The following is a 20,497-nucleotide window of genomic DNA, read 5'->3' as shown; positions in this document are numbered from 1 at the left end:
AACCTCCAACCGTCTCCCAAGCCCAGCCTCCCTGTCTGAGTCTCTTGCAGGTGCCTGGCCCAGCACCAGGGCAGCGCCAGCTCCCACCTTCTGCTCAGCTCCCCCACCCACATCTTGTCCTTCCCCCCCCTCCCCCATGGTGGCAATGGCTTCCACAACGCAGCAGCGCCCCTCTCCTGGCAGCCCAACCCCGACCACAGCACAGGCCGCGCCCTTCAGACTGTGAGCTCCTCCGGCCTATGAGCTTCCCAGACTGTGAGCCTGGCAGCCCAACCCCCCCACCGACAGCACAGGCTGCGCCCTTTAGACTGTGAGCTCCTCCAGCCTGTGAGCTTTCCAGCTGCCTCCCTGTGTTCCAACCCCAACCCATGGGCAGGTGCAGCTGAGGACACCTGGCACCCTAGGACACAGCTCTGTGCCCACAGGGCCCCTTTGATCTCTGCAGCCCTGCACAGCCCTGGCCTGAACTCACACCAGGGACTTTGCCTGGGGGTGACAAGAGGAGGTAACCCTGACCTCACAAGATGTCTGTCTTCCACCCTCACCTACGGAGACCCGAAGACAGATCAGGCGCAGCGGCTGTACTAGGGGGCGCAAGCTGCAGCCCTGACAGCAGGAGGAGGAGTGGGGCTTCCCCCTTTTCTCTCCCCTTCTCTCTCCCCTTCTCTCCTCTGGCTCAGAGTCACAAACATGGCCATGGGGTGACTCTAGGTCCCTAACCCACAGGACCAGCCTGGGGGGCAGCCTGGACCCTGAAGCCACAGCAGGTAGGGAAATGATGGACAAAGGACAAGAAGCTGCCCCGGGCAAACCTAGAGGGAAAAGCCCAGCGCTGGGTGTGCAGTGGGTGGGGCCTCTAGGCGGGCGGCACTGGGCTCTGGGGTGGAGGTTTCAGGACGGGGGTGGTGGGGTCCTTAGAGAAGTGGAGGCTCCAGGAAAGGGGTTGGAGCCCCCAGCTAGTGGATGCTGTGACCTCAGAGGGGAGGTGAGGAACGATGGCTGCTTAGGTTTGGGGCAGACATGACTTTATTGGAGGAAGTCAGTGGGGCTGGGGCAGGGCCCTCATCTGCCCCCGCAAGGAGACCCAGGCAAGCTCCCTGGAACTTCAATGTGGCCAGGCAAAGCAGGGAGGGCTAAGGGGTGCAGGAGACTGGGGAGGGGTCTGGGGAAGGGGCTGGGGCAGGAACAGGGGTCCAAATGAAAGGAGTAGGGCGGCTCACACGCGGCGCCTCTCCAGCAGGGGCAGGTGACCCAGTGCCGAGTGGCAGACAGTCCCGTAGGCTTGGGAGTAGCCTCCAAGCAAAGCCCTGGCGGCCCCCTGGGCACCCTGCAAGGCAGAGGTGCTGAACATCCTCCGGCCGGGCCGGGCCTCCGGAGGAAGCCGGGGAGGGACCTGTGTACAGTTGAGGGTCCCATAAAGGGGGTGTCAGAGGAGGTGAAGTGGAGGGGAGGCCTTGAGGTCCTTGAGAGATTTGAACTGGACATTGGAGGGACAATGGGAAGGATGGGGAAGGGAGGGAAAAGGAGAGGAAAAGGGGAAAGGAGGATGAGGGGAGGGGGGCAGACTGGGCCGGGCTCACCTGTTTTGCGCTGGCCACCCTCACCGCACCGCCCCCGTTCCAGTCACCCCGGATCAGGGCCTGGTTGGCCACCTGAGCCGCAGCCTGGGAGGTCAGGGAGGGCGCAGCTCCCCTCCCGCTTGGCTTCACCTGGGAAGGGCCATGTCACAGGGTCACTGAAAGGTGCAAGGAAGGGTCCCTCCTGTGCCCACTCCACCATGACTTACCAGCGAGAGTGTCAAGGGGGGCGCTTCCTTCGCCCCAGGGGGCCTTTCCCCATTCCCTAGGAGTGCAGTTTGAAGCAGGGGAGTGGAGTTCTGCCTGGGAATGTTCTTGGCTGCACGGGGGGACTCTGTGGGGTCAGAAGGTCAACCCCAGGGTCAGGAACCCAGTGCTGTGCACGGTTGGTAGCCACAGGCAGAAGGGGCCCGGGCCGTGCTCCGCGTGGGCAGCCAGCAAAGATCACACACCGTGCTCGGGGGGGTCATGGCCCAGGCTACTCTGCGGCCTGGGTCTGGGACCCTGCACAGGTGTCCCAGAAGGCAGCTGAGGGTCGGCTCTGGGTTTGTGCAGGTGTGCCTGGCACGGGGAGACACCCTCCGGGCCCAACTCTCTCGAGGTGCCGCTGCTGCCTCCACGCTCCAGGATCATCTGTGGGAGGGGAAGGGTGCTCAGAGGTCACAGCCTGGGCATGGGGCGTTTGGGGGTCTCTGACATAGGAGGCAGCCTCCAGGGTGCGGTAGACGGGATGATGGGGGTGGAGAGCCGGAGCACCTGATAGACGCGGCTGCGGTACTCAGGCGCAGAGAGCTGGACCCCTTCGCGTGCCTGGAGCCGCACATCTCCCTTTCGTGTCCACTCGTCGCTGGGGCAGTGGAACCTGCAGGGAGCCAGAGAGGTGGGGCCCAGGCTGCGGCCAAGGGAGCCCCTCAAGCTGTCATAGCAGGGTCCCTGCTGCGGGGGCTCTCCCTCGTGGGCTGGCTCTCTCCTGCCCCCACCTCGGTCCCTCAGCACTTGGGGGACTCTCTCCCACCCCCACCTCTGCACGTAGGGGTGCTGCAGTGCCTGGGTCGCGCTTAACCGCTTGTCCGGGGCGAACACCAGGAGTCGCCTAAGGAGGTCCAAGGCCTCTGGGGAGGTGTCTGGCGGTAGGAGGGCATCCAGCGTCTGTCGTGGCCTGTGGGCTGCCGTGTGACGTCTCCAGGGCCCGACCCAAGGGCCCCTCCTCAGATCCGTGTTCATGGCTGGGGGCTCAGCTTCCAAACTGGGGCCCACCCTGCTGTCCCGTCTAGGTAGACGCCCCTGTGCCTGACCTGCAGGCAGTCTGGGCCCCTGCAGAGTGGAGAGACCCCTGCGGCCCCCTGGTGCCCTCCTCCCCACGCCCTGGCACAGCTCCTCTGGGCCACCCTCTAGGAGCACCAAGGGCTCCTGCTTTCAGAGTGGCCAACAGTTGTTGGGTTTGGGACCGCCATCTTGAAAACAGGCGGAATCTGAACTGGTACAAACTGGCCCCAGTAACCTTGCAGGAAGGTGGCCTGGCTCCCTTGAGACAGGCCACCCTCCCACCCTCACCGAAGTGCCCCCACTCACCGGGACCCCAGGTGGTGCAGCACAGAGGTATGGCAGCCTGAGCCGAGGGCCAGGAGGTCTGGGGCAGCAGAAGGTGGTGTGACCCAGGCAGGCCTGGTCGGCTGGGGTGGCTCAGGGCATCTGGGGCCAGCCATCTCTTCCAGCCCCAGGGAGCACAGTCTCTCTACAGGGTTTCTGCTGTCTGTCAGGGCTCAGACACCCCATCACCAGGGCGTGCCACCCAGCCTGTGCACGCGAGCACCCGCACACGACCCCTGCCCCACACTCTGGCACCTGGCCCTGGGGCGTGCTCACACAGGTGGATGCTGGCGCCCACCTCCACGGACCAGGAGGCTCCACCCAGACAAGTAGATGTGTCTGGCGGTGCAGCTCCCTCTTGCCCCCACCCTCAAGAGTGACCCCCATGGCCCCTCTACCACTGCCTTCCTCCACCTCTTCCCTCAGCACCTGAATCTCTCCTGCGCAGCTGTCTCTGCCCACCGCAGCTCCCGGCACAGTGACAGTCCCTGCCCCTGCTACCCGAATCCCTTGGGGACCTTGTCCAGCCTGCTGGCCCCTTCACGGTCACTGCTTGGCTCTCATGGTGACTGTGCCAGGGGCTGCCTGACCACACCCACCCCTAGCAGCTCCTCCTGGGCCTCCATCACCAGTTGGTCTTCCTGGGCTCCTGCCCCATCCTCTGGATCCTCCTTCCCTGTCCCTCCTCTCAGCATAGTCCTAGTCTGTCAGCTGCTGTCTCGCCACAGCTGTGCTGTCTGACCCGCAGCATTCCCGGTGCCCAGCCCCAGCAGCCTGCCTCACCCTCCTCGGATGGTGGCGGGATGGTCTCCAGGATCAGCTCCAGCTGGTGGAGGGTGGACGTGCCCGGGAACAGGGGCCTCCCCCGCAGCATCTCCCCCAGGATACAGCCCAGACTCCACATGTCCACCCCAAGGGTGTATCTGGGGCAGGAAGGGGTGTAGGCATGGAGAGACCCAGAGGCAGAGGTGGGGGTGGGGTTGCTAGGGGGGTGAATGGGGGAACACTTGTGGACCAAGACAGGGTAGGAGTACAGGAGGCCTGGGAGGCCTGGCTGGGCGGGAGGGCAGCAGGGAGGTAGAGGGCAGGTTGGGGGTGTCTCGCTGTTACCGGTGCGAAGAGAGCAGCACCTCCGGAGCTCGGTACCAGCGTGTGGCCACGTACTCTGTCAAGGCCTGGTCCTCAGGCCCCTCGGGGAGGTCGCCCAGGGAGCGGGCCAGGCCAAAGTCACACAGCTTCACTATGCATTTGGCATCCAGGAGCACATTGGACGGCTGCAGAGAGGAGGCAGGCTGAGGCCCCGGGGCTGGGTGGGGCCGGGAGCTGGGCCACATGGCATAGCGGGGGCAGGGGAACCTCACCTTCTGGTCCCGGTGCACGACGTGCCCCGAGTGGAGGAACCGGGTGGCCCGCAGGAGCTGGTAAAAGATGGAGCGCACGTGGACATCTTGCAGCAGCCCGCCCTTCCGGATGACCGCGTTCAGGTCAGTGTCTGTGGAGAGGGTGGGCACTGCAGTCGGGGGTGTGGGAGTCGGGGGGACAACCTGGGGGGAGTGGGAGAGGGGCACCTGGCAGGTCTGTCCCAGTTTGAACCAGCCCATGGCCTGGCCGCCCCGCTCCTCCATCCTGCGCACTGTCTGTGGGCACAGCCGTGGGGCCTGCGGGAGTTTTAACACTGTATTTCATGTTGCCTTTGTTTCATAAAATGAGAAGAAAAAGGAGAACGCAACTGCAAGCTGTGGTGGGAGCCGGAGCCTGGGGCAGGTGGGGCGAAGGGGGTTGCTGCTGGCTCTGGAGGCTGACACTGGTCAGCTGTCTGTCCCTGAGTCCAGGGTACACGGTGAGGGAGCAAGCCACGGTGGGCCGGCCGCAGAGGGACACACAGAGGGCGTCAGGACAGGACAGAGGTGGGGCTGGGGCGCAGGCCGGGGCCTCACTCACCCATAAACTCAAACACCAGGTAAATGTCCCTGTCGTTCTCTGCCCGGATCACGTCAAGGAGGCTGATGATGTTGGGATGGACCCCAAACTCCTGGGGAGAGAGTCGGAGGCAGCTGGAAGGCCAGGAGGGGCTGTGCTCTGGGGGCCAAGAAGCACAGTTTCTCTCCTGTCTGGAGAGATCTGTACCTGGGGAAGGGGATTGGGCTGGAGGGCCCAGGTCACTCACCTGGAGAAGCGTGATTTCCCGGAATGTTCTCTGAAGAGACAGAAACACAGGTGTGTGGGCGGGTGGAGCAAGAAGGAAGCCTGTGTCCTGAGAGGACCCAAAGGAGCTGATGTCTGTCACCCAATGCCCACCAGACCAGGCGTGGCAAGGGGGCAGTGTTCCGAGACAGGCCAGAACATGTGCTGTGACTGGGCTCCAGCTCCCACCTGAGCTTCCAGGCACCAGGACAAGGGGCTGCCCTCGCAGCCCCCATCCTCTCCCATGCTTCTCCCCACACACTCACCTGGGCATCTGTCTTATCCCTAAAAGCATCAAAGATTTTCTTGATGGCCACGACCTCACCAGTCCTCCGGTCCACTGCCTTCCACACAATGCCATAGGCCTGGGAAGGAGTGCCGTCACACAGGGCCAGCCCCTTTCCCCCCATCCCCTGCCCACCCAGATTGTCCCTACAGACATGAGGCTCCTCCTTCCCATCCTGGGTCCCGAGAGGGGATGGGAGTGTGGGCTCCTGCAACTGCAGGCTGCCCTAGACTCCGACATCTTTGGAGGAGGGGAGGTAGAGGGAAGGGAGGGTGAGAGCTGGCGAGGCCCTGGAGGAAAGGAGGCCACAGACGGGAGCGTCTGGGCAGGAAATGAAGCTCGGGGATGCCCTACCATCCTTCCAGCTGCCCAGGCGCTCTGCCTCCCTTTCTCTCACACCCCATCCACCCCCAATCCCGTTGGCCCCACCTTCAGATTCCTCCAGAATCTAGCCCCTGCCACCGTCTCTTCTGCCCCCACCCTGGACCCAGCCTCTGGCATCTCTTGTTGGGTGGCTACGCTAATCCCTTAACTCATCTCCCTCTGCCGCTCCCGTGCACACCCACGGTGGGTCCTCAGCACACGGGTGGGCCTTGTAAAGTGACACCAGCAGCTGCTACAGCTACCAGCCTCAGCAACAGTAAAAGCCGAAGTCTTGGAAGTTCCCCAAAGCCCCCACACGACCGGACCCTCAGGACTCACCTGTCTCTATCTCCTATCCAGTCGCACATACACCACCCTGCACTGGGCCTACGCACTTACCGTCTGCACTGCCTGGAAGGCTCTTCCTCCCCTCCCCCATGGCACCCTCGAACACCCCCCCCCCGCCCACGCACACACATACACACACAGGCTCACATGCTCACACACGCACACAGATACACAAGCCTCTGGCCTTCACTCTGCGCCCACCCCATAACCGTTCAGGCTCTTCTTGGGCCTCGCCCCTGTGCTCCTCAGCCTGGGGTCCGCCCTTCCTCTCAGTGACCCAGGCGCGGGCCCAACCTCCCCAGAGCGTCGTGTGCACCCGGGAAGCGAGCGACTGTGGGCGCGTGGGGAGTGGGGCGCCAGGATCTCTCTGCCTGAGGCCACTGGGGGCCCTGGCCGTCACCTGCCTCCAGGAGCCAGGTTTCTGGGAGTCAGGATCGTGTTACCCCATGAGGAAACTGAGGCACGAAGGGGCTCCCGACCACCCCTCCCGCCTACGGAGCAGGCAGGACGCCAGTGTGTGACGCAACAGGCCTCCGAGGGGACGGCCACGCCCGGCAGGTCCACTCTCCGCAGATCTGCGGCGCCCTTCGGAGGGCGGACGCACCCCCAGGCACTCACCCCCTGCCCGAGCTGCCGCCTGAGTACGTATCTCCGGAGGATGCGAGGGTCCACTGCGGTGCACATGGCGGCCAGGACGCCCGCGGGGCCTTACTGTTGAGTCGGTTGCCGTGGGAACCGACGGCGGCCCGGCCCCGCCCCTCGGGGCGCGCCTCCCAACCTCTCTCCGCCCGCGGCAGGCCCCGGCTCCGCCCCACAGTGGGCCCCCCAACCTCCCCGCAGGCCCCTCCCCTCAATGCGCCCCGCCCACGTCCCCACCGGCCCCAGCCCCGCCCCACAGTGCGCCCCGCCCTCCTCCTCGCAGGACCACGCCCAGCCCAGTTGACTAAAGTAGAAATAAGAACAATCTGTTGTGGACTCTATAACTTGTAGAAGTAAAATGCATGACACCAATAGCAAAAAGTGAAGGGGGATAATGGAAATACACATTTATACTATTACAAAATAACATATGAGAATATATATTGTAAGGTTCTTAAGTTACATGTGAAGTATTAATAGTATATTATTATTAGGGCGGGGCACGGTGGTTCACGCCTGTAATCCCAACACTTTGGGAGGCCGAGGAGGGCGGATCACCCGAGGTCAGGAGTTCAAGACCAGCCTGGCCAACGTGGTGAAACCCCGTCGATATTAAAAATACAAAAAAATTAGCTGGGCGTGGTGGTGGGTGCCTATAGTCCCAGCTACTTGGGAGGCTGAGGCAGGAGAATCACTTGAACCCAGGAAGTGGAGGTTGCAGTGAGCCGAGATCGCGCCACTGAACTCCAGCCTGGGAACAGAGCAAGACTCCTTCTCAAAAAAAAAAAAAAAGAGGCTGGGCGTGGTGGCTCACGCCTATAATCCCAGCACTCAGCACTTTGGCAGGCCGAGGCAGATGGATCACCTGAAGTTGGGAGTTTGAGACTAGCCTGGCCAATATGGTGAAACCTTGTTTCTACTAAAAATACAAAAATTAGCTGGGCATGGTGGCGTGCACCTGTAATCCCAGCTACTAGGGAGGCTGAGGCAGGAGAATCGCTTGAATCCAGGAGGCAGAGGTTGCAGTGAGCCGAGATTGCACCACTGCACTCCAGCCTGGGCGACAGACTGAGACTCCGTCTAAAAAAAAAAAAAGCAAGATGGCTGGCTTAAAACTTACCATTTTATTTTTTAATATTTTTAATTAAAAAGTAAACTTTAATGTCGAAAATGCAAACTTGGGGAAGACAGAAAAGATCACACACAAGCCTGTCATTTCACACTTGGAAGGTTGCACAGCGGCCAGGCAGAGGCGCTCCTCACTTCCCAGACGATGGGCAGCCAAAGTGCTGGGACTACAGGAGTGAGACACCGTGCCCCGTCCTTTTTTTTTTTTTTTTTTTGAGATGGAGTCTCCCTCTGTCGCCCAGGCTGGAGTGCAGTGGCGCCATCTCGGCTCACTGCCAACTCCGCCTCCCAGGTTCACGCCATTCTCCTGTCTCAGCCTCCCAAGTAGCTGGGACTACAGGCACCCGCCACCACGCCTGGCTAATTTTTTGTATTTTTAGTGGAGATGGGGTTTCACCGTGTGAGCCAGGATGGTCTCGATTTTCTGACCTCGTGATCCACCCACCTCGGCCTCCCAAAGTGCTGGGATTACAGGCATGAGCCACCGCACCTGATCTAGTTGGATTTTTAAAAATCCGTTATTATGTAGTTTCTCTTGGGGGCACTATTTCAACCAAGTCCAACTTTCCCTTGTCCAGATATTCTTGCTGATATAAATTTTGTCGAGATTATTTTTTTCTCATCATTTGTTAGTCAAATGTATTTGACAATAAGCCACAATAAGTTTTTTAATTATTTTATCTATTTATTTATTGAGATGGAGTCTTGCTCTGTCACCCAGGCTGGAGTGCAGTGATACAATCTCAGCTCACTGCAACCTCTGCCTCCTGGGTTCAAGTGATTCTCCTGCCTCAGCCTCCTGAGTAGCTGAGATTACAAATGCCTGCCACCACATCCTGCTAATTTTTGTATTTTCAGTAGAGACGGGGTTTCGCCATGTTGGCCGGGCTGATCTCGAACTCCTGACCTCATGTGATCCACCTGCCTCGGCCTCCCAAAGTGCTGGGATTACAGGCGTGAGCCACTGCGCCCGGGCTAAGTCACAATAAGTTTTGTTGCATGCGGTTGTAACTTTCAGCTTCATTTTGGGTGCATTATTGACCTGGACATTGCATTGAATTTTTAACCAATCCATGGGGAAATCATGGGTGAGGTCTGGGGAGAGGTTATCATCCAGAAGACCCAAAGTCACAAGGGTGGGGCCCAGATCACAGCCCCCGGTGAAACAGTGTGCCCGGAACCTCCTACTTCACACACATCCAGCATTCCGTAACCCAGGAAGCCAAACTCCCCTGGCCCCCACCTCCCAAGCTGTCACAGGCCCCATGCATGGCCCCCGCCCTCTCCCGTAAGGGAACCATCCGTGTGCTGTTGTGTGGGCTGAGATCCTACCTTGCCTCTGAGTGTCACAGTCTGAGAAGGTATCCCCTCCTGTGTCACAGCCATGGCCCACCACCCAACTCATACACAGCCTCTCCCTGTCCTACTGGGGCTGCCTGGCGGTCTCCAAAATGACCCTCTCCTCTCTCCTGCTCCGGGTGTGGGCTATAGACCCAGGTACCCCAGCGCTCCCCTCTCCCCTGCTCCGGGTGTGGGCTATAGACCCAAGTACCCCAGCGCTCCCCTCTCCCCTCTCTGGGTGTGGGCTATAGACTCAGGTACCCCAGCTCTCCCCTCTCCGGGTCTGGGCTGTAGACCCAGGTACCCCAGCTCTCCCCTCTCCTGCTCTGGGTGTGGGCTATAGACCCAGGTACTCCAGGCCCATCCACCCTGGTCACTCCAGTCACTTACTTGAGCCCCTTTGGTGGGGACACATGCCAGTTGCGGATGTGGTTGTCTCTGAGATCATGAATCTGGAGGCATGGATTCAGGAATGAGGGTCCCCAAGGAGGCGTGTCCTCAGCTGGGCACCCCTGATGGCTGCCTCTCAGGGATGTCTCTGGGGCTGGGTGCAGGTGTCATCATTGAAGCCTGTGTAGGGGCTCTGGACCCTGGGCACCCTCCTTTGGCCATCCTCTTCCTCACAGAGGTAGGTGACTCCCAAGGGGCCCCATGCAGGCCCAGCTGGATCACACCCCAACCCCCCACTGCCCTGGTTAGGGATGATCAGGAATGACCTGGTCAGGGCCTGCTGGCTTGGGCCTCATGCTCACACCTGGAGAGGTGCGGCAGTGCAGCCGTGGCCCCCGTGGTCTGTGGACGGGGAGGGCAGAGCGCTTTCTCTGGGACAATCGTAGGTGTGGGAGCTGATGCATGTCACAGCCTGGGACTGGAGCTTCCATCCGGGGCTGACCGAGAGCCTTGTGTGGATCTGGCCTGGATTCTGAGGTACCTGGCCATGGGGGCGGGGTCTTTGTCTCAAACACCCTTGCCTAAGCCAGCCCCAGTGGGTGGGGGTGCGGGGAGGCCCGCCAGGGATACGGGGCAGAGGACAGGTTCAGGTTGGGCCTAGGGCGCCGAAACAAACAGGACTGGGGCCCCAGCACCTGACCCCAACCAGAGGATACACGGGGTGGGCAGCTCCGCTGGGCCTCACTTGTGGTCCTGCCCGTTATCCCCTTTGCCCCCTTGGCCGTCACGACCAGCTCTGAGCTGCTGCACAACGGGCAAGGTGCACAGGGTGGAGCTGCCCCATGGGTCCTGGGCTCCCATGTGGGCTCAGCCCATCCTCACCTCCACAGGTGGAGCTGGCCTTGCCAGGTGGGCAGGCAGCCCTGGCGCATGGAAGGGTAGCAGCACTGGCCATGTCCTGGTCCCAGGGCACAGGGCAGCTTGGGGGAGGGGACCCCACCAGAGAGAGTGCAGAGAAGTGGGAGGAACCCCTCACAGGTCCAAGTCACAGCCCCAGCAGTTCCAGGGGGCTTTGGACAACTCACCTTGCCTCAGTTACTCCATCTGTGAAATGGGAACAGAGGGTGCTGGGAGGGCTACCCTCGGTGTGCCAGGCACACAGCCCCACCGTCGTGGCTACGCTCGTGCAGGGCACACTCCAGTCTCAGGAGATGAATCAGGCAGGACATGCAAAGCAGCAGGGGCAGGAAGACAGGAGCATGGTGGGCGGGGGGCACCCAGAGAACCTGTGGGAGCCCACGAGCCCCAGGAGCAGACCCAAGGCGGCCCTGTGCTGCAGCCTTCAGGGTCCCCAGGAGGGCCCAGCATAAGGGGCTGGGGGGCAGGAGGGAGGCTTGCCTGGATGTGCAGGTGAGGGAGGCTGGCCTGGCTGCAGAGGGGCGGGAAGAGAGGCTGGCCTGGCTGTGGTGAGGGTGAGAGGAAGGAGGTTGGCCCAGCTGTGGTGGGAAGGAGGGAAGCTGGCCCGGCTTCAGGGCGGTGGGGAGGGCGGTGAAAGGAGGGAGGCTGGCCCGGCTGTGGGCGGGGAGGGCCTCACAGGGAGCAGACAGCGCCCCTCCTCCCAGGGCCTTTCCAGTTTGCCAGCCTGTGTCTGAGGGGGGTGAGACTGCAGGTCCTGGGAGGACAAAGACCACCACGCCACTTGCGGAGGGGGCCGAGAAGACCCCGAGGGTGGGAGGTGTGTCACAGGAAGTGAGTTCTGTCCCCATGGACAGTGCAGGACCTGGTGAACCCCAGAGATCGCCTGCCTTCCTAACACAAAAAGAGAAAAACCTGGGGCATCCTGGAGAGGCATCTGAGCCCGCCCCCAAGGCCAGACTCTCACCCCTTCCCCGCGAAGAATCGCCCCATGCAGTGCAGCCCCCCAGCAGAAACAAGGTCTCCTCCTGCCCCTCATCCCCACAGGTCAGAGGCACAGCTGGGCAGCTGGCAGCCAGACTCGGGTCAGGGCAGAAGTTAAGGCGCTGGGCTGGGCAGAGGCCTGAGGGGGTGGGGGTGTGGTTGCAGGGACGGGGGTGTCCGGACTAGACTAGGGCTGGGGTCGGGGCTCCCCCAACTATTCCATGGAGTTGGTGGGTGGGGCAGGGGTTGCAGAAGCGGGAATTGCAGAAGTGGGAAGAAGAAGCCTCCAGGGTGCCTCGACAGAGGAGAGCAGGGGGCTCCCACATCCCTCCGGGAGGAGGCATTGGTGAAATGTAAAGTAAAGAAAAACCAAGAAACCCACAGACAGGGATGACTTAAAACTTAAAAACCTTTTACCTCACCAGGGATTTAAAGGCCAAGAGCAACCAAGACCCTCCAGTGGCAGATGTACGGGGGCAGTGGGGCTGGGGGTAGGGGAAAGAGCAGTCCAGAGCCGGGACATGGTGTGGCCTGGGATGGTACGGGGTCTGAGACTGTGAGGGACCCGACTGGCCCATGTGAGCAGGCCTCTGCCTATTGCTGCCTCAGTTTCTCAATCTGTCAAATGGGGACAGTGACCCCACACAAGGCCTGAGGGCAGCGTGGTGGAGAGCACTGGGGTGTCGCCATGGCAAGGAACCAGAAGAGGCAACGCTGGGCATTAAGCACCCCTGCACATGAGCCTGCCCCCCACCCCAGGTGAGTCCCTGCTGCAGTTGAGCCCCTGCTGCAGGGATGCAGGGATGCAGGGTTATGTTTTTTTCATGATTCTATGTGGTCTTTTCCCAATTTTCTGTGACAGGAGAGGCACTGTTTTCACATTAAAAGCCCATATATTAAAGCCAACATTCAGATGCAGTTTAGGAGTTTATAAGTCAACGTCCTCTTACAATGTTAATGCTTTGTTTGGTAGTTTGTGTCCTCTTATTTTTACTTATAAAATACTTTTTTTATTAATTTTTTTTTTTTGAGACAGAGTCTCGCTCTGTCGCCCAGGCTGGAGTGCAGTGGCGCGATCTCGGCTCACTGCAAGCTCTGCCTCTCGGGTTCACGCCATTCTCCTGCCTCAGCCTCCCAAGTAGCTGGGACTACAGGTGCCTGCCACCACACCCAGCTAATTTTTTGTATTTTTAGTAGAGACAGGGTTTCACCATGTTGGCCAGGATGGTCTGGATCTCCTGACGTGATCTGCCTGCCTCGGCCTCCCAAAGTGCTGGGATTACAGGCGTGAGCCACCGCACCCAGCCTAAAATACATTTTTTTACAAGGAGTAAAATGCCTCAATCGTGTTCCTAACTTTAAAAGGCTCTGCTGCATCTTTCAGGCAGGTTGGCTGATCAGAGCAAGCCCAGCCATGTCCGTGAGCCACCAGACGATCTCCACCACAAACCTCTGTGCAAATGTGGTTTTCTTTTTTTTTTTTTTTTTTTTTTTGAGACAGAGTCTTGCTCTGTCACCCAGGCTGGAGTGCAGTGGCGCAATCTCGGCTCACTGCAAGCTCCGCCTCCCGGGTTCACGCCATTCTCCTGCCTCAGCCTCTCCGAGTAGCTGGGACTACAGGCGCCCGCCACCACGCCCGGCTAATTTTTTTGTATTTTTAGTAGAGACGGGGTTTCACCGTGGTCTCGATCTCCTGACCTCGTGATCCACCCGCCTTAGCCTCCCAAAGTGCTGGGATTACAGGCGTGAGCCACCGCGCCCGGCTGCAAATGTGGTTTTCTAAACTGTGTCCCTCACAAAGATCCTCAGATCTGCCCACATCCCAGCAAAGGTGGACAAACTGGGCAGAAACTCAACTCTATGATGACAGGACACAAAATAGGGGTCGATTTAAGTTGTGTGTCAAAGGCTGCTGGACACACTGTTCCTGAAGCATCTAACAGAATGGGAGCTGGGGACCGCTGGTCTAGACGGAGGCAAACCTTACAGGACCAACAGGTTGTGATGCCTGCTGTGCAGTAACGACCAATACATCGAGACAGCAGAGTTTGCAGCAGAGAAACAGTGTCATGATCCCTGGACACCGAGCGAGGAGATGGGAGGGACCTTCAAATCCATCTCCCTGAGTTCTGGGCTGGGGTTTTTAAAGGGATTGTGGTGGGTGATGGGCTGTAAAATGGGGTCATCAACTGACCGGGGAAAGGGGATGAAGTCCTCAGGCTGTGGACCCTGCATTCTCTGGCGCATCAGCTCCTTGGGGTGGGTGCTTCAGACCAGCTGGGTCAGTTGCTTCGTGGGTATGCAGGACCTGTCAAATAGAAAACTTCACATTTTACAATGTTTAAGTTGTTGCCTATAGAGCAGTTATGAGGACCTCTCATCTTGTGACAGGGTCTGTGTGATTCTGGGGCCACAGGCACCAAACAGCTCTGAGGAAGGGGTTGGGAGGCAGGCTGACCTCACGATGAATGCTGAGCGCTGCGTTTGTTTTCCTTTCTCGCCTCCCTTCTTCCCTGATTAATATAAATGTTTATAGGGATGGTTTCAATAATGATGTTGTGTCCACAAAGTCAACAGAAAAGGAGAAAAAGCCAGTCCCTGTTCGATCCCTATGCCTTCCAGCCATCCGGGCACACGGGGAAGGGAAGCTACCCAGCTGCAGAGCCGCGGATGAGCTGAGCGGGTGCCGCAGGAGCGCGCTTAGGACCTTCAGAGAGAAACGCTCTCCGGGCGCCCAGTGGACTCCATACTTCAGGAACCCCAATTCCCACGGGGGCCTCACCGAAGGAATCACGAAACGCTCAAGGAAAGCAAGGGTCCCTGAAGAGGCGAATGCTCCAGGGAAGCGCTCCCTCCTGACAACACAGAGATTTCACTCGGGAAACGGGGGGGGGAACGTGGTGAAGTTCCTCTTCAAGTGGGGGACAACCCGGGAGAAGGCCCACTGCTGAACCGAAGGCGAAGGGCGCTGCTGGGGTCTGTGAGATTCAGAAGCACGTCCGGAGTCCGTCTGAAGCCCGGTTTTGTCAGCTCAGGCCCTATCTCTGGGGGTGCATTCACAAGCAGTCACGGGCGACTTCGGCTGAGCGAGTTGTGCGGAATGAAGGAGTCGGCCATCGCCCGAGTAACGGGGTGGGGTGGGAGAGGACGACGAAGTTCTGTCTCCATAGAGACCGTGCCCGCCGAGCAGCAACATTACTAATGCTGGGCCCACCCAGACGGACAGCAAAGGTCCAGTGGGAGCCCACGAGTGAAGGTTGGCAAAGCTGCCCTGATCCCCGACCGAAAGCCCCGATCTGCCTCCCCAAAAGCCTCGTGACCCTGAGACGCGTTCCACCTCTGGGCCTGGGGCCTAGAATATTTAGGCCAGGTAAGAGGAAGGGCTAAACTGGGGAAGGGGCCGGGATCGCTGCCCTCACCAGTCCTGGTGGTCCAGGCACCAACCCATGGCGCCCAAGAAAAAGCGCGGCCCGAGCGCAGGGAACCAGCCAGGTGGTGAGGCGGCCGCGGGTGCCGAGCAGCCGCTATCGGAGCGCGCGCAGTGCCTGCAACGCGAACACGCGCTGCTCTCGGAGCAGCTGGACACCTGCGAGGAGCGCGTTGACCAGGTGCTGCGGGAGAACACCTTCCTGGACCGCGAGGCGCTGCGCCTGCGCGAGGAGAACCGGCTCTACGCCAGCTACGTGCGCGCGCGCGCCCAGCGCTGCGCCAACGCCATCGTCCGGCTGGACGAGCAGAACCGCGTGGACCTAGCGCAGATCCACTGGCAGCGGGCGGAACTGGCCTCGCTCTACCACGGGCGCGAGGACGGGGTGCGCGCGCAGCTGCTGGAGATGGAGGCGCGCGCGGCGCAGATGGCACGGCAGGTGCAGGAGCTGCAGCACTACAAGGCCAGTGCGCCCGCCCGCGGCCGGGGTGAGGCGGGGCGGGGCTGGCGGCCGGGCCGAGGGCGGGGTGGGAGTGAGCTGATAGCGCCCCCGCCGCAGGTGCTGCAGCTGGAGCAGCTGGCCCGGATCCGGGCGCTGGAGCGCGAGCTGCTGCATATGCGCGTGGAGCACACGCAGCTGCTCCACCGCGTGAAGCGGCGCTTCCTGGAGGACAAGGCGGCCTTCGAGCGCGAGGCGCGTCAGCGTGTGCAGTCCTTGGCGCGGCGCGCGGAGCGGGAGGCGGCGCGCGCGCTTGTGGCGCACACTCAGGCCATCAAAGCGGACAACGGGCGCCTGCGGCAGGAGCTGCTGCTGCTGCTCCGCCAGACCCAGCTGCTGCACCACACGCGGCGCCAGCTGCTGGAACAGCGCGAGCAGCTGCACCGCGAGCACGAGGATACGCGGGACCTGGCGCGTGTGCACAGCTGGCTGCGCAGGGGCCCCGGAGCCCCGCCGCTCTGGGAGCCGCCAGCCTTCTCCCAGCCCACCTCGCGCCCTGGGTCATTAGCCGCCCCCATAGGCTCGTCGCGCGCGGCCTCCCAGACCCCGTCCGTGGTACCGTCGCGCGCGGCCTCCCAGACCCCGTCCGTGGTACCATCGCGCGCGGCCTCCCGGGCCTCTTCCGTAGTCCCGTCGCGCGAGGCTTCCCGGGTCCCCTCGTTGGTGCTGTCGAGCATGGACTCCAGGGTCCCATCGCTGGCCACTTCAAAGGTGGGATCCCGGATCCCATCCCTGACCGCATCGCACGCAGGCTCCCGGGCCCTGTCGCTGGCGCAGTCACTCGAGGGCTCGCAGATCTCTTCGGGGTCCTCATTGAGGGTGTCCTCACAGGACACTCTCCGCTCTACGAAGTCTGGCCCCAAGCTTCGCTCTGGCCTGTCCCGGGATCGGGATCCGGCCCTTCTCCCCCCACAGTCGGAGGAGAGCGTGAACGCTGAAGCTGCGGCAGAAGCCTCCCCGGGGAGAGCCTGAACCTGCAGAGAGGGAGGCCCGGGAGGCCCTGGTGTGGGCGAGTCAGGCGCGCAGGACGCTTGCGGGGATAATGCAATGGTTAATAAAGGCGTGGCCCCCAGGCGGCTCTGACACCCTGGGGTGCATGCTCTAGCATTTCCGGCGGGCCACTCATTCGTGCGTCCAATTTCCAAGCTGCAAGAGAGCTCAGCTCCTGGGACCCCGCGTCCTGCCCTCAGCGGAGCCCCACCGCGAGCCGGCAGGCTCAGAGCAAGCCCGGGCACTGGCGGGCGCGGACGGGCGACGAAGCAGCAGCTGGCAGCTGGGCCACCACGGGGAGGCCCGGGGGGAGAGCGTAGGCTTTGTTCTCCGCGCCAAGGGGATGTCTTATGTTCAACCTACTGGGAGTTTTTCAGTGATTTTAAAACTTTGATGTACTTTCCAACTTAGAGAAAGTTGCAAGAATAGCACAGGGACCGCCACGGACCGTTTATCCGGATGCCCGGCCGCTGACGCTGCCCGTGAATTTGGTCCGTATGTATCGCTGTGCACGCGCGTCGCTTCGGAACCGTTTGAGATGCGGTTGGAGACGCTGGCTCCGGAGCCCCGAAGTACTTTCGTGTGTATTTCCTGAACAGAGGGATGTTCTCCTACGATGCTTTAGTGCAGTGATCAGAACCAGGACATTTACTGTGGAGGAATATTATCCCCATCATCGCTCACGTCACAACTTTGTCATCCGTCCCAAGTGTTTCTGTAGCTGTCCCCATCTTCCAGGGTCACCTGTTGCATTTAGTTGTCGCGTCTGGATGTGTACAGGCGGTTATTAAAATGCCCCTCCATGGAGGGTCAGCTCTCTGGGCTGCGTGGGACGCCCGCACGGCTCGCGCTCAAGCTGCATCATGGCCGCGACCCGACCAGCGAGTGCCCGCGGCTAGAGCGGCGCCGCGCTTCCGGTCCAGGAGGCGTGAGTTCTGGGGGTGCGTGGAGGCCGCTGCGGCTCTGCAGGTTGGTGGTGGCCTCCTTTGCCCCTTGTCCCGCGGGCCGGCTCCTCCCTCTGAGCAGGCCTGTGGCGCTCAGCCCGGGCTTCCCTCTCCCTGGGGCCCTGAGCTCCCTTGTTGGAGTCTCAAATGGGTACCCCCAGTCCCCCCTAGCACCTCCCGCGGCCTGGCCCTGGTGCTCCTCCCAGGAGCTTGAGGACCCCCAGGGACCAAGGTGGGCCCACCTGAGCCATCTCTGACCCCTCACGAGGAGCTGCCAACGCTGGGGCTCTGCACCCAAGGTGGGCAGGCAGGAAGGTGGGTGCAGCTAATGTGAGGCGGGCAGCTTCCCCAGCTTGCAGGGCCCCGTGCACCTCCCTACACACAGGGTCTGTGTAGCTGGGTTGTCGCTGTGTGTGTAGCTTTTTGGAGCAAGGGTGTCTGGCCTTGGAGCAAGAACTGTGTTGGGGAGGGGGACAGCTGGGCCCTAGAAAAAGTAAAGGGAGCCCACTCACTCAGCCAGTCTGGAAGGTTGGTTCTTTGTGAATAAAGATCCAAACGTTAAAGTAAAACACACCTGTAAGTGGATAAATCTAGGACACTGACGACACCAAAGGCCGCCAAGGATGAGGAGCAACAGGAGCTCCCATTCATTGCTGGTGGGAAGGCAAAATGGCACAGCCCCTGGGGAAGACAGTTTGGCAGATTCTAAACATACTCTCACCATACCATTCACAATAGTGCGCCTTGGCATTCACCCAAAGGAGTTGAACATTTGTGTCCATATAAAAACCCACACATGGAGTTAGCTGGGTGTGGTGGTGCACACCTGTAATCCCAGCTATTAGGAAGGCTGAGGCACAAGAATTGCTTGAACCCGGGAAGCAGAGGTTGCAGTGAGCTGAGATCTGCCACTACACTCCAGCCTGGGCAACAGAGCAAGACTCTATCTCCAAAAAAACAAACAAAAATCCCACACATGGATGTTTCTAGAAGCTTTATTAATAATGGCCAAAACTCAAGCAGCCAGGATGCCCTTCAATAGGTGAATGGATAAACTCTGGTCCATCCAGACAATGGAATATTATTCGGCACTGAAAAGAAACCAGCTGTCAAGCCATAAAAAGACACAGAGAAAACTTAAGTGCACATTGCTAAGTGAAAGAAGCCGGTCTGAAAAGGCAGCACACTGTATGATTCCAACTGTGACATTCTGGAAAAGGCAAAACTGGGGGGACAATAAAAGGACCAGGGGTTGGGGGAGGATGGGGTGAAAAGGTGAAGCAAGGAGTATTTTTAGGGCAGCGAAACTACCCCATACAATACTACAATTGCACAAACGTGGTTTTTCCAAACCATGGGATCTACAACACCAAGAGTGAAGCCCTAATGTGAACCGTGGGCTTTAGTTAAAAGTCACATATCAATATTGCCTGTCAGTCACAGAAGACAAGCCACACTAAGGCAAGATGTTAATAATAGGGGAAGGTGGCCAGGTGCGGTGGTTCATGCCTGTAATCCCAGCACTTCGGGAGGCCGAGGTGGGTGGATCACCTGAGGTCAGGAGTTCAAGACCAGTCTGGCCAACATGGTGAAACCCCATCTCTATTAAAAATCAAAAAATTAGCCGGGCATGTTGGTGGGCACCTGTAATCTCAGCTACTTGGGAGGCGGAGGCAGGAGAATCGCTTGAAGCCAGAGGCGGAGGTTGCAATGAGCCAAGATCGCACCACTGCCCCCCAGCCTGGGTGACAGAGTGAGATTCCGTCTCAAAATAATAACAATAATAATAATAGGGAAAAGTGCCTGTGAAGGGGTATTATGGGATCTCTGTACTCCATGATCAATTTTTCAGTAAACCTAAAACTGCCCTAAAGATACAGTCTGTTAACTTTTTTTAAAAGCAAAAACATTAAGTATTGGAAGTAAATTTGGAAATAATTTGAAGACATGGAAAGCATTTTTTAAAAAAGAAAACCCAAGGCCAGGCATGGTGGCTCACGCCTGTAATCCCAGCACTTTGGGAGGCCAAGGAGGGTGGATTACTTGAGGCCAGGAGTTCAAGACCAGCCTGGCCAACATGGCAAAACTCCATCTCTATTTAAAAAAAAAAAAAAAAAAATGTTAGCTGGGTGTGGTGGCACATGCCTGTAATCCCAGCTGTAATTGAGAGGCTGAGACAGGAGATCACTTGAACCCAGGAGGTGGAGTTTGCACTGAGCCAAGATCACGCCACTGTACTCTAGCCTGGGAGACAGAGTGAGACACTGTCTCAAAATAAAATAAAATTAAAAAATAGAAAAGAAAACTCAGAAGCATAAAAGATTTTCTGTGAAGACAGGAAATCAGTATGAAAAACTTATGGTAAACTACACCGTAAATTGGAAGACAAATGACAATCTTGGCAAAAATGTTTACAACAAATAAAACAGACGAAGGATAACTCTGTAAGGAGCTATAAGAAAAGACCCAACAACCAACCAGAAAACACAGGCAAACGAGTCGAACACCAAAGACCCAACAACCAACCAGAAAACACAGGCAAACGAGTCGAACACCAAAGAACCAACAACCAACCAGAAAACACAGACAAACGAGTCGAACACCAAAGACCCACCAACCAACCAGAAAACACAGGAAACAACCTGAACACCAAAGACCCAACAACCAACCAGAAAACACAGGAAACAACCTGAACACCAAAGAAGTACAAATGCCGATGCACGTCTGAAGAGAGCCATGCTGCCCAGGAAACGGGGACGGGCAAGTCAAGCCAGTGCCAGGATGAGGAAGACCCAGAGTAAGGGGCTGTGGAGGGCACCCGTGTCATTGCGGAGCCTGGGAGTGTGGAACGCTCCTGATTTTGTTGGCTGTCTGCTGCTATTAAATCTGAAA

General features: G+C 59.3%; 2 protein-coding genes across 9 annotated transcripts; one reads left to right on the top strand and one right to left on the bottom strand.

Annotated features, from left to right (window-relative positions):
* Nucleotides 1-1,008: 1,008 nt before the first annotated feature.
* Nucleotides 1,009-7,115, bottom strand: MAPK15 (mitogen-activated protein kinase 15). Of its 5 annotated transcripts, none has more exons than XM_055284881.2 (14): nt 6,967-7,115; nt 5,618-5,716; nt 5,335-5,364; nt 5,109-5,199; nt 4,529-4,659; nt 4,278-4,441; nt 3,951-4,090; nt 3,150-3,207; nt 2,599-2,736; nt 2,334-2,439; nt 2,030-2,210; nt 1,787-1,911; nt 1,581-1,709; nt 1,009-1,393 (listed from the first exon to the last, which is right to left on the bottom strand). In XM_055284881.2, exons 1-14 carry the CDS (start codon nt 7,030-7,032, stop codon nt 1,217-1,219), a joined length of 1,635 nt encoding a protein of 544 aa, XP_055140856.1. In that variant the 5' UTR covers nt 7,033-7,115; the 3' UTR covers nt 1,009-1,216. The 5 variants fall into 5 exon arrangements, with proteins under 5 accessions (XP_055140856.1, XP_055140852.1, XP_055140853.1 ...); XM_055284880.2 differs by having other exon boundaries at nt 1,119-1,393; nt 5,335-5,421; XM_055284877.2 differs by having other exon boundaries at nt 1,009-1,709; nt 5,335-5,421.
* A 7,832-nt stretch (nt 7,116-14,947) lies between these two features.
* On the top strand, nt 14,948-16,778 carry CCDC166 (coiled-coil domain containing 166). Of its 4 annotated transcripts, none has more exons than XM_063643686.1 (3): nt 14,948-15,001; nt 15,182-15,635; nt 15,732-16,778. In XM_063643686.1, exons 2-3 carry the CDS (start codon nt 15,192-15,194, stop codon nt 16,641-16,643), a joined length of 1,356 nt encoding a protein of 451 aa, XP_063499756.1. In that variant the 5' UTR covers nt 14,948-15,001; nt 15,182-15,191; the 3' UTR covers nt 16,644-16,778. The 4 variants fall into 4 exon arrangements, with proteins under 4 accessions (XP_063499756.1, XP_055140849.1, XP_063499757.1 ...); XM_063643687.1 differs by lacking the exon at nt 14,948-15,001 and having other exon boundaries at nt 15,003-15,635; nt 15,732-16,382; nt 16,503-16,778; XM_055284874.2 differs by lacking the exon at nt 14,948-15,001 and having other exon boundaries at nt 15,002-15,635.
* Nucleotides 16,779-20,497: the final 3,719 nt, after the last annotated feature.

This window comes from Symphalangus syndactylus, chromosome 7 (assembly GCF_028878055.3).
Source record: "Symphalangus syndactylus isolate Jambi chromosome 7, NHGRI_mSymSyn1-v2.1_pri, whole genome shotgun sequence".
NCBI classification, from domain to species: domain Eukaryota; kingdom Metazoa; phylum Chordata; class Mammalia; order Primates; family Hylobatidae; genus Symphalangus; species Symphalangus syndactylus.
The sequence above is the reverse complement of the archived record's forward strand: the minus strand, read 5'-3'. Positions and strand labels throughout refer to the sequence as shown.